This window comes from Eubalaena glacialis, chromosome 1 (assembly GCF_028564815.1).
Source record: "Eubalaena glacialis isolate mEubGla1 chromosome 1, mEubGla1.1.hap2.+ XY, whole genome shotgun sequence".
Taxonomy (NCBI): Eukaryota; Metazoa; Chordata; class Mammalia; order Artiodactyla; family Balaenidae; genus Eubalaena; species Eubalaena glacialis.
The window spans coordinates 38582024-38595714 of NC_083716.1; the positions used below are offsets into that span (position 1 = coordinate 38582024).

The 13691-nt window shown below is 36.4% G+C and overlaps 1 protein-coding gene across 1 annotated transcript in view; it reads left to right on the plus strand.

Annotated features, from left to right (window-relative positions):
- Positions 1-13691, plus strand: part of RNLS (renalase, FAD dependent amine oxidase) — a 279205-nt gene that overhangs the window by 251664 nt on the left and 13850 nt on the right. The window contains exon 6 of the mRNA XM_061195545.1: positions 1364-1539. Coding sequence (XP_061051528.1) covers positions 1364-1539 — 176 coding nt within the window. The remainder of the gene's footprint in view (positions 1-1363; positions 1540-13691) is intronic.

Here is a 13691-nt window from a genome sequence, read left to right on the forward strand (position 1 = left end):
AAATTCATAAGCCAGAGCGCAACGGGAAAATGAAGTACTTTAACAAAAAAATAACTCACACCTATCATTTGGACAACACCAGGAGAACTTTTCCCTTGGATATATCTGATTTATTGCTTTTATTCTCATAGCTTACATTTATTAAGCACCTCCTCTGTGCCAGAAACTGTGCTAAGCACTTCACACACATTATGTCATTTAATCCAGACCACAGAACAGTGTGGTAGATGCTAACTTACTCTCATTCTACATACATACACACAAAGTAAAGAGGTTGAGTGGACACACAACAAGTAAGTGGCTTGTTCTGTGTAAAATTACTTTTTTTGTGTCAAGATGTACAAACCTATCTCAAAGAGATTGTTGCCTTTTATAACAACCCTGAAAAGAACTTTATAATCCCAATTTAAAGAATTTTCAGTATCAGGCTTCCCAACCCCTGTCAGTAGCTTATAGATTTTAGTATTTTCTTCTTTCAGCAGGGGGGAGCACCAACTTTCATATTATAATTTCATGCATTTCATATCTATTTTGTTTTCCCTCAACTTTTCTCTTCTGCATGATTTAAACAAAAAACATTAACAGGAAATCTTGGTTAACATTCCTTCCAAGATTGTATTCTCTAATGCCTCAGTCACTTTGCTTTCAATGTCAAACTTTATTCAATTTTCTATATTCTACTAAAGAGTGAAAGATATGAAGCACTCGTTATTTGTCATTGTGAAAATATAGCAAAAAAAATTCAATGGCAAACAAAAAAGGAAAGTATCTCCATGTCATGAATGAAGCAGACTTTTTTTTTCAGACTTTTACTTTTAATGCTGCTTAAAAGATGAAGAACATTATGAGGTCAAGCTTGTTTTGAGAAAGGTTTTTTTTTTTTAGGTATTTTATTCTGGCATTTATATAATTTCAACAAGATATTTTTGCAATCCATTTAACATAAAATTAAGAAGATGAACATCTACTTTGTTCTCAGAATTTAAAGCGAATATAGGCTATTATAAGAAATGGTTCCTGCCCTGATAAGCTTATGCTTTAGTGGTTGAGAGAGATAAACATACCAATAAATTTAATTATACCCAAGGCAGTACATATTAGGTCATTTTACCTTCCTTCAGGTTCTTTAACAAGACCTGAAAATTTGTTCTCTAAAACGCATCTTGAATCTGTCCTCCACGTCAGTGAAGCCTGATTTTGAATTTCAGAAGTAGCCTAATTTTATGCTTCAAAGATTAGAATCTGTTTTCCCTTCATTTATTGTCTGATTATCGTGATCAACTCTTAAATCCGGATTGAAATGCTGAGAGACACTAACATGTTACCCACTTTAAGGTGTATCCTTATGTTTCTCTTACACTAGAGTCATCGGAAATCGGGCCTTCCCTTGTGATTCACACCACTGTCCCATTTGGAGTTACATACTTGGAGCACAGCACTGAAGATGTGCAGGAGTTAATCTTCCAGCAGCTGGAAAATATTTTGCCTGGCTTGCCTCAGCCAGTTGCTACCAAATGCCAGAAGTGGAGACATTCACAGGTAATCAGAGAATCCAGTGGTATGCACACAGTTTTCTCAATCAGACCTGACTTTACTTTTTCTCATCCTTTGACACTCGCTAGTAAAAGAAATTAACATGATCTTGCGAGCAAATATGTGTTTGCCTAATAAAGAAGTTTACATGCAGGTTTTATTATCCCATTATTTCTCAATAAGAGATGCATATAATTTTCCCCGATGTTATGTTCAAATTCTAGCATCTCAAGACTTATATACCCTGAAGATCTGGGGTTTCCTATGCAGGCAAGGCAGGTTATATATCAAAATGCAGCTGTTTCTCTGGGGTTTTTCTAAATCAGTACTGTGGTTATATAGAAACCACTATAACCTCCCAAATTTTTGCAATATGTCGAATTAACATTGTAAGTGTATTTTGCTACCACAATTTTCATTTTTATTAAGTTCCCACTTTGGTTTTGACTGCTGCCAGTAGAGCTGTTTGGGGGAGAAAGATGAATACCTGCAACAGCTAGTTGAGCTGTTTTTCAGGGTTAGATAAACCCGCTGATCACTCTACTAGTTCAAACTTAAAATCTCTTTACAAAGTAAATGTTGACTTTTTTGGAAATCTCTGCATACTCCAGCAGAAGTTTGTGAGTATTCATAGAAAAAGTCTTTTGATCTGTAACTCAGTTGTGAAGTCATCTGGGGACAATGGAGCAAAGGGCAGAAGGAGAAAAGAAGCAGTGACTTGTCTATTTTTTCCTAAGATTTCTGAGCGCATTGATTACCTGACTTATCAGCACTATTGATTACCAAAGCTGTGAAGCCTTTAGAAAAAGTGGTTGTGAGAAATCGCAGCAGATTTTGTTTATTTTAAAGGACTTTCCAAAATCAGAGGAAATGGTAAATTACTTCCTAAAACATTGCAGCAGGTCTATGTGTTTACCCATATCTTCTCAAGTTAAATTATACACTGAACCTTCTGGGAAAATATTTACTTAAACACATCATGGTCACTTTAAAAGACTTGACTTTTTCCTTTTAAAACAATTTTTAAAATCTCAATAGCTAATGTCTTTAAGTGATATTTAACTTAATCTTAAGTTGGCCTGAAAAAGAAAACAAGGAAATAATCATGTTGATATAATTTGAAGGTAGATATATTACACAGCAAGTCACTTCGCAATTTATAAACATTCTTTTAGAAGAAACGATAGTTTCTGAGTTTCTTCCTGTGACTTCCTCAAAATAATTTATTAATAAACTGAAAAGATGGGTTAAAATCTACTTATTTCCTAAAATTTAATGTGTTAGTAGAAATAGATTTGACTTGCCCACAAAATGACTTAGTCAAAGTTGTGCAATATCACAAAATTTAATTAAAAAATCTTTGAACACAAAGTACATCCAAACTCTAACAATGGTTTTTATTACAATTTGGATGTTCTCCCTTGAAATTATCCCAGTACATTTAAAGTCATGTAATCTACATTGGCTGCAAAGCCTGAAAGGGAATAAGATGTCATTCAAATTTAGAGGTTTGTATTTTCCACTATTCATAGTATCTTGACCAACATTCTACAGAACATAATGTCATTATAGCAGAGATCTTACCTACATTGTTCAATAGAGAGAGTGAGAGAGAGAGATCTCCCGTATCACCTTAGGAAAAAGGCTAATTAGTGACAGGTCCAGAGACTTAATAACATTTAGCTAGTTAGTGTTCAGTTATTATTCCCAAGAGAACGCTTCTCCAATGTTTTTAAAAGGTTCATCTTAACCCTTGAAATTTAACATAAATGTCAATTCACCCTTTTCCCTTGCCATCCCAGGACACAAGCTCTACCTGAAATGAATTCATGAATGTTTGTGTATGAATATGGTCTAATATAGTGCTTAAACTGAAGAGAAGAATGGTGTAGAAAGAGGGACAAAAAAGAAAGAACAGCCAACTGATTTTGAAGTTTCCCTCATTTCTGATTCCCCTTGCAGGAGAATCCTGCCCTTTATTTCTTCCAGCCTGGGTCTCACCCTTCATTTCTTTTCCTCCTTCCTCTGTCCTGCTTCACCCAAACCTTCTCCTGTTCTTCCCACTCCACCCGCTTCCTTCCCTTCTTTCTCACTGACAAACAAATGATACAGCCCTTCAAACCCTCATTTTATAAAATCCTAGATAGACTGCAGGACTGGGGTCCCTGCCCCAGAAAGCAGTGGGTGGTATGGATTCCCCATCCCAGGCCTCTCAGGCTGGACTCTCCATCTCCATGCATTTTATTTTTCTCTTCTTTTGTATTGCCTACCCTGCATCCTGGCACTCAGTGACTGTGGAGGGTAGGGAAGAAAAAAAGGAAGAGAGATCACAATGATGAACACCCACATTGCATAGTGCAACAGGCCTGGAGCTGGGCGATTCAAAGATGTGATCTCATTTAACATCAAAAGTAGCCTTATGAGGTTGCTAGTTTTAACCCACTACAGCGATGAGAAAAACAAAGCCTCAAAAACATGAAATAAATTCCCTAATGTCCCATGGCTAGTAATGACAAAACTAGTCTACCTGCCTCTCAGGTCCTTCCCTCCTCTTCACTGACCCTCTGTTTTGAATGGCTGCTGTAACAAATTACTGCAAGTTTGGAAGCTTAAAACAACACAAATTATCGTACAGTTCTGGAGGTCAGAGGTTCAAGATGGGTCTCAGTGGGCTAAAATCAAAGTGTCGGCAGGGCTGTGTTTCTTTCTGTAGGCTCTAAGAGAGAATCCATTTTCTGGCCATTTACATCTTCTAGAAGCTGCCCACAATCTTTGGCTTGAGACCCCTTCCTCCATCTTTAAAGTCAGCAACAGCAGGTCAAGTCCTTCTCATATTGCATCACTCTGACCTTTCCTCCTGCCTCAGTCTTCCTTAAAGGACCCTTGTGATTACATGGGACCCACCTGCATAATCTAGGACACTCCTCATCTCAGGGTCCAGTGGTTGGCAACATTAATTCCAGCTGTATCCTTAACTCTTTCTTGACATTTAACATTTACAAGTTCTAGTGGTTAGGATGTAGACATCTTGGTGGGGGGAGCATTATTTCTGCCTAGCACACCCTTCTTTCCCCCAGAATTCTTTGGTAGATTCCTTTATGAGGCAGTATCTCCCACTCCTCTCATAAAACCTCTGGGGAGAGCACCAGCCCTTTAAAGCTTTAAGAGCAGCCACTTTAGGAAGTGGCTGCTCTCTGAAAGAGGTAAGGGAGTATTTTGTCGGGGGGCAGTTTTCTGTTTCCCCGATAATGCTCTTCGTGCCTTTTGCTGCCTCTAATGTCATATATCCACAGTGACAGCAGGGGGGTGAAAGATGGCTGTTCATTTATTCATTTGGTTAGTCGTTTATTCCATAAGCATTTAACGAATGCCTAGGACATGTCTAATACTCTGCTCATGGAATCCTAGAGACTAATCTTTGCTGAAAGCCTTCTCCTAAGACACTAAATCAAATTTTTTGTCTTGAGTAAGATAACGCTGCTTTTTTGTGGGTGCTGCTTTTAAGGAAAGAGGCAGATCAAGAAAGAAGGCGTGTTTGAAAGACTTGGGAGCTGCTCTGTGCCTCCCATTTGGGGTTTGAATAAAACACTTGAGTAGGTGGTTCAAACAAACATAACAAAGCAATGGCAGATTTTTCATGATGCTCAGTTCCTCCCTTTTGCAGATATTTGCCTTCCATTATTTAAATGTTTATCCAGTTAATATAACTTGATGCCTAGGCTGTGATGCATTGAATTAAGATTTCTGTAACAAGTATGATATATTAATCCATTCAGCAGAAGAGTAATAACTGAAAACACCTTTCCATGTACATTGACAGGAGACACTTAATCAGTTTGATAACCCTAATACTCTCACCACTATTATTCGCTATGCCTTCCTTTGTTTCAGAGTCTATCATGATGCCTTTCCCAAACTATAGTAAATGTATGATTTGCTTGCGAGTTTAACGCTAATTTTCCCCCATCTTTCTGTAGTTCCTGAAAATTTCAGTGGCTTTTTCTCTCACTTAGCACATTCATGGATTACTTTATTTTTAAAAAATCACTGAATCTATTTCAAATACCAAGGAGATCAAGAGAGGAGTTTGAGGGGGGGAGGAGAGTCAGGTGGTAAATGAATACCTTGGTATCTTTGGCAAAAATAAATGGATTTGGACTAGACTATTAAGCTTTTGCTGTAAAGTTATCTTCTATAGTTATGTTTTTTTCACTTGGTCTTTTGCCCTGAGACTGTACTTTCTCTCTCCTCAATAGTAGTCCTTTTATATTCTTTAAGGAGAAGTATGATGAACTCTTTAAGAATCTGATCAAAGCTATGAATGTGAAGATGTTCATCCTTTCAAAATATACATGTACACATAAACACAAAATTGCATCTAATTATGAAAATTTATCAATATAAGCAACCTAAAAGTCCTCCCATGTATCCAGCATTAAGGACACCTGCTGTAAATATTATACTCCTATAACCCAAACAAATCAAGAACCCCTCATTAGCCCAGTCTTGTGTTGTAGTCTAAGAAACAAAATTCAACGACCAAAAGGAATGTAAAGTAATTCTCCTCTTTACCAGTATCTTTTATAGAACTTCAAAGAATATCCAAAATTCATCATCCTTAGCAGTACTTTTTGAAGTTTCTCTTCTCATTCCTTATATATCCCACTTCTAGAAGCTCCCTCAAATCTTTTTGCACCCTTAACTCTAGTTTTCCACAGTTTTCCCTGATAATCAACCATGCAGGCTTATCTCTTTTTTTCTTTCCTCTCTTCAGCCTCCCATTCACATTCCTCACTTTTGACTCTATCTCTTTTTTTCCCCCTCTTAGAAAAGTAAATCTTAGACCTTTTCAATGCAAATTCCCCATTTTGGCTTCCTCAGGTCTTCCCCAGTTGATTACCTTGGTTGACATAGTACTGCCCAGGAGTATGAAAGAATAAAAGAGAAAAGAGGAAATGTGCAACAGCTTAAGGCCAGAATTTTCTTTAGAGGTTTGTGTTTGGTGGTGGAGGGGGATGTGTACACAGAAAAGCCTGAGTTCACCCACATACTTACATTATTCCCTCATGAGATTAATTTCTGGCCGGTAGCTGTGTCTGATTTCAGCATTGGAAGATCAGGTGGTAATTGATATTTCCATTTTTTCCTTTTCTTTCTTATGTATTTTCTATTTTATCCTCATTTTCTTCTCTTAGGCAGGTTGAAACTGAAAAGCAGTGACTGATTGATTGTATGAATATACCAAAATTATGAATCCAAATGATTGCCCCCTTCAACATAGTCAGTCACCCTAATAAGCCACACCCTTATTTCAACAAGATCAGGCATCTCTTTCAGAGCCTGACACATATTCCTCAGCATGTAATCAGTTGAATCAGGTCTTTGAAAGCTGAGCTTGAATTTAATGTTTTAGAAACAACCAAAGTCATTTGGACTTAAATCTTTTTAATAAAATGGATGACCAATCTTGACAATTTTCTTAAATGTTTTTATAGAACTAAAGAAATATAGCTGTTTGTATTTAATCTGTTTTAATGTGTCTAGTAAGCTGATTCTAAAAGCTGCTACCCCTAAAAGACATTGGGCAGTGCATCACTACAGATTTAACCATAAGGCCTTCTAGGATAAGTGCTTTGAAAGACAATAATCAGTTGTGTTTATCAGTTAAATACATTAGATGTTTTGTTTTGTAATTTATTTCTAGGATAAAATCATGCTCTTTTGGTCATTCTGCCACTAAGACTTTTCTCCCATATTTGTGCCTTGTAATTCCTGGATTTTTGATAACGTGGTGTAATTATGATCTTGGACTTTGGAGTCAGACAGACTTCGGTTCAAACCTCAGCTTTCCCTGTGCCTTTGAGCAAGCTAGACTGTAACTCTAAGCCTCAGGGCCCCATCTGTAAATGGTACAACTGAACCTCCCTCATAGGGTTGTGGTCAGAATAAAAGGGGAGAACACAATAGAAAACATTTACTACAAAACTAGCACAAAGCAAGTTCTCAATTAATATTATTAAATAGGGGTAGCAAGAGGAGGAGGAGGAGAGGAGGTGGGTGAAAGTGATTCCATGGTTATTTCTTGGTAGATGAGCTCTGTGTGTCTCTTGCTCTCTTTTCTGGTACCTCTCTTCATGCCCACATGCTGTCCTACTTTTTATTTTTTCTTACTCTCTTCTCTTTTCAGAGTCTCTGTCTTTTCTCTTTGTTTCACATACACAGATAGTTCTGGACAAGGATATTTCAGAAGGACTGACTCAATGCCAGGGGCTGTGACACTAAGTCATACCATAGGGACCGTTAACATCAGACAAGATGAAATAAAAGTGGTGTATCCCTGTGGACACAAGGACAAGGAACTCTTGTCAGTTTTTTTCAGCTTATAGATTTTTCAGCTTCTTGCCATTCATTCCAAAACTATCTTGTCTGGTAATTTAACACAATTTATGACATGAGTCAAAATTTCCTAGCATGAAATTATGGCCACAAGAGCACTCTTGCCTATGTGCCGTAAGTTTATGGTAACCTATGGAGAGCCAAAACAGGCCCTTTGGGATTGATGGACTATGGCATGACCCAATCTACCAAGAGCAGGAAATCTAACAGGTGTCAGTCCTGAGCATTCCTTTGAGTAATCTCTCACTTCTTTCTCACTGGCACAGAACTAGCCAGTTGCTTCACTTTATTCTGAGGTAGCTACATATGCATGAGATCATCAGCTGAGAAATTCTGATCATTGAATTAGGGATGTTCAGTCACAGTTTAATTGAAGTTTATATGGGCAGATATTTCCCCTTTTCATAAAATTCCATATTATATGAGCTATTAAACGTTTTAACACATATGAATTTAATTAAATCATTTTTTTTCAAGTACTCATGACAGGAACTTACCCTGCCACGTAGTCAGCATCACACTTTTTCAAAAAAGCTATTTTGAACAGCATTACTTTACAGAAAACTTTAAAAAGGAGTCTGTGTCATTTTTCCTGTACAAATGCAAAGTATATTCATCTGCACCCAGTATTACTACTGAAAACTGGATGATGGATATTATTATATGGGTGTGGACAACCTAAAAGAAATAGGCCCTATCCCATAAAGGGAAGTCCACTTGGTCTGTTTAGAGTCGACATCAGTATTATGCTCTAAAACTAACAAGCTGAACTAAAAAGTTCAGTTAACAAATGCTATTTATACCGACATTAGAAATTAATAATATATATTCATCTTTTCATTTAGCATACATTTATTGAGTTCCTACTATGTGCCAGACATTATACTGGATTCTAAAGACTCAAAGACAGTTCCCTTCATTCAAGGACCTTCCCATATAATCAACAAGGCTGACCAATAAGCAGATAATCATGATATGGTACAGTTTGTTCTAAGAAAGGGATACACAATGTACTGTGTGCACAGAGAGCAGATTTGAGGAGAAAGTGGTAATAAATAGCTTCCTAAAAGAACATGTTATTTGAGCTAAATCCTACAAGATTAAGTCAGAGGGGCAAAGGGAATGATGTTGGAATGATGTTCTAACATTGTGTACACTTTCCCAGAGGCAGGAGAGTGCAAGATACATTCTTGCTTTTCATCTTGATCTTGCCATCATCTGTTATAGCATTCATATAAACCATGACAATCTACATCATCATTTTATTAGAGAGTGTATATACATAATCATTCTCTCTCTCTCTCTCAAAAATGCCATTTACTAATCCCCTAGTCTGTGTAGCTCACTAGGCTCTGTATGTAACCCGCTTCATCTCTACCCTGTGAAGGTTTATACTCCTTCCCCATTGCATAGGTCAGAAAGTTGGGGAGTTGAGAGCTCAGTGCCTTGTGTGGGGTTCTTCCACTAAGAAGTGGCAAAAATGGAATTCAAACACAGGTCTATTTAAAATCTAGTGCTTTTAAACACTCACTCTACTGCTGGTAATTGAGATCTGGCTTTCCTCCAACTATGACACATTCTTCTACCATCATTCTGTTGGCTGTGGTCAGTTAGAGATAATAATTAACGTTTATACTCTGATTTTAGAAAGTACTTTTATACTTGTTTGCATTTGATCCTCACAACAATTCTGACAGATCAGGAAGCATCTTTGTTTAAATGAGGAAACTGAGGTTCAAATTGACTGTTTTGCCTAACATGATGCAATGAGTGAGCAGCAAAATAGAAACTGAATATGTCACTTTTACATTCAAAAGTCCAAGTTTCACACTGTATACAAAAATTCACTAAAAATGGATCATAGACCTAAATATAATACCTTAAACTATAAAACTTCTAGATGAAAACATAGGAGAAAATCTTTACAATCTTTGGTTTGGCAAACATTTCTTAGATAGCATGCAAAAAGCACAAACCATAAAAGAATAAATTGATAAATTGGGCTTGATCAAAATTTTAAAAATGTCTTTGAAAGGAAGTGTTAAGAAAATGAAAAGACAAGCCACAGACTTGGAGAAAATGTTTGCAAAAACATATATCTGATAAAAGACTGGTATCCAGAATATATAAATAACACTCACAAATCAGTAATAAGAAAACAAATGGCCCAATTATTTAAAACTGGGCAAAAGATTTGAAAGAGCACTTCACAAAGGATAGGTGTGAATTTAACCATGGAGGTGTAAGAGTTCTACAATGAAACCATAAAACATTGCTGAAAGAAATTAAAGAAGACTTAAATAAATAAATAAAAGATATCTCATGTTCATAGATTGCAAGACTCAATATTTTTATAATGACAATATTATCCAAAGTGACCTACAGATTTATTACAGTGTGTATCAAAATCCCAATGGCCTTTGCAGAAATGGAAAAGCTAATCCAAAAATTCGCATGGAGTTGCAAGGGACCCCAAATAACCAAAACAATCTTGAAGAAGAATAAAGTTGGAGGACTTACACTTTCTGATTTCCAAACTTACTGCAAAGCTACCATAATCAAAACAGTGTGGTAATGACATAAGAATAGACATATAGATCATGGAATAGAATCAAGAGCCCAGAAATAAACCCATACCTGTGGTGAGTTGATTTCTGACAAGGTTCCCCAAAACATTCAATGGAAAAAGAATAGTCTCTTCAACATATAGCGCTGGAACAACAGGATATCCATATACAAAAGAATGACGTTGGATGCTTACCTTACACCACATGCAAAAATTCACCTAAAATGGATTGAAAACATAAATATGTGAACTAAAATCATAAAACTCCTAGAAGAAAACATAGGCGGTAAATATTTATGACCTTGTATTCAGCAGTGGTTTCTTAAATATAAAACCAAAAGCATAAGTAACAAGAAAAAAAAAGTAGGTGATTTGGACTTCATCAAAATGCAAACCTTGTGTGCACAGAAGGATTAGCAAGGAAGTGAAAAAACAACCCTAGAATAGGAGAAAATATTTGTGAATCACTTGTCTGATATGGGTCTACTATTCAGAATATATTAAGAACTCTTATAAATCAATAGCAAAAAGCCAAACTGTTCAATTTAAAACTGGGCAAAGGACTTGAGTAGACATTTCTCCAAAGAAGATACAAATGGTCAAGAAGCACATGAAAAGATGCCCACATCATTAGTCATTAAGGAAACGCAAACTAAAACCAAATGAAATACCATTTCACAACCGCTAAGATGGCAATAATTTTTTTAAAAAACGAAAAATAAGTGCTGGTAAGGATATAGAGAAATTGGAATGCTCGTACCTTGCTGGTGGGAATATAAAATGGTTTAGCCACTGTGGAAAACAGTTTGGCAGTTCCTCAATAAAATAAACATAGAATTACAGTATGATCAATCTATTCCAATCCTCGGTATAAACCCAGAAGAAATGAAAACATGTGTTCACATAAAACTGTATACACAAATTTCATAACAGCATGATTCACAATAGCCAAAGGTAGAAACAATCCAACTGATGAATGGATAAATAAAATGTGGTATACCCATAAGATGGAATATCATTCAGCCATAAAAAGCAATGAAGTTGGTACATGCTACAGAATGGGTGAACCTTGAAAATGTTATGCTAAGTGAAAGAAACCAGACACAAAGGCCTCATCTTGAATGATTCCATTTATGTGAAATATCCAGAATAAGCACATTCATAGAAACAGAAAATAGATAAATGTTTGCCAGTGACTACTAATGATAAATTTCATGTTACGTGTATTTTACCACCCACAAAAAAAAAAAAAAAAAGAAGAGATGTGGATGGCAAGCAAGCACACAAAAATATGCTGAACATCATTGGTCCTTGGGGAAATGCAAATTAAAATGACAATGAGATACCATGGCACACCTACTGGAATGGCTCAAATCAAAAATTCATCCCCAAATGCTGGCGGGGATGCGGAGCAACTGGAATTCTCACGTATCACCGTGGGAGTGCAGCATGGCATGGCCCCTTAGGAAAAGAGTTTCACAGTGTCTTACAAAGTTAAATATACACTTACCAAATGACCCATCAACCCCACTCTTGGGAATTTACCCAAGAGAAATGAAGTCATATATCCACATCAAAACTATATGTGAATGTTTGTAGCAGCTTTATTAATAATAGCCAAAAACTAGAAATATCTCAAATATTAATTACCTGGTAATGGTCAAAACTGTTGCACATCCATAAATGCAAAACTACACTGTAATAAAATGGAACAAACTGATAATATTTGCAATAACATGAGTAAATCTCAGAAGCATTATCTAAGTGAAAGAATCCAGACTCATAGGCTACATACTGTATTATTCTATTTGTATGACTTTCTGGAATAGGCAAAACTGTAGGGACAAAACACTCACGCCAGGGGCTGTGATTGGGTGAATGGGGTTAACTAAAAAAAGAGGCACAAGGGAATTTGGGGGAGGCTGATGAGAACATTCTCTATATTGTTTTATAGTGGTAGTTACACAGCTGTGTACATTGTCAAACTTTACAGAACAGTACACATAAAAAAGAGTGAATTTTACTGTATGTAAATTATACCTCAATTAATCTGACTTTAAAAACCACTTGTTTTTTTAACCTCCACTATTGTCTGAGGAGCACAAGCATTGACCCTTTTATTTTCACAGTATTAAAAGTAGAAAGAAGGTTGTTTCTAGACCTGAAGATCAAAATGGCTGCAATCTTTTTGCCATAATTGCAGAACCGAAACAAAAAGCTATTGGGTCTGTTCAACATGAATGAGAACCAGAAAGAAATAATGGCCATGCTTCTGGGTTGTCAAGAAGAAGGGAAAGGGAATGCGAGAAGGGATGAAGAAGGATTGAATTAGTGGGAAATTAAGCAGCTATTAACTTAAGTGGGGGAGAAGTAGTGATTAGGCTTAGCTGAGTAGGAAAGATGATTTTAAGTTTTTCTCTCGACTCAAAATCAAAAGCATTTTTGGCCCTCTACATCCTTGGAGCCCAAGCAATTGGATCGTTTGAGAGATTGTGATGCAACATTTATATTTAGATGAAAACAAAAGGATTCAAGTCTGTTAAATCACCTTGTAAGTAGGAACTGGTTTTTGTACCCTCATACCTTATACAGGGCTCGGCAGCTACTAGGAACACAACAAATATTTGAAGAGTTAATGAATGAATATACTAAAACTTGCTGAAGGACGGAATGACTTTCTATTAAATTAAAAACTTTAAAGGGAAATGTAGTACGACTGTTGTTTTGTCCATTATTACTGCCACAGTACTATAGAGAAAACAGTATCTCATTCTTTATTGTGTGCTTGTTCTGAATAAGTCCTCATCAAAATAGACTGCTCCAGTGTTTTCAGGACTTTAAAAGACAGAATAGGTCTAAAAGAATTCAGTGTAGACATCACCAATTGAATATACAATTTCAGCAAAGTATGTCCTTTGCAGTTCGAGCCCACTAAAGCTGCTACGTGGATCATAGAATTGATTTGTGGCACATTCTGCCTGCATCTACCCAATGTTTTATTAAAATAGAATAGACAAATACCAATAAAGAGAAAAGCTACACTGAGAATTGACTAAACCACATCACTTTCTTCACACCTAGGGTATTGCAACCAATAGTAATTTTACAGCAGCTCCCTGTGTACCAGATACAGAGCTCTGTAGCCAGAAGCCCAAAATACAAGCAAACCTTTCCCTAAAGCACAACAAAGAAATGG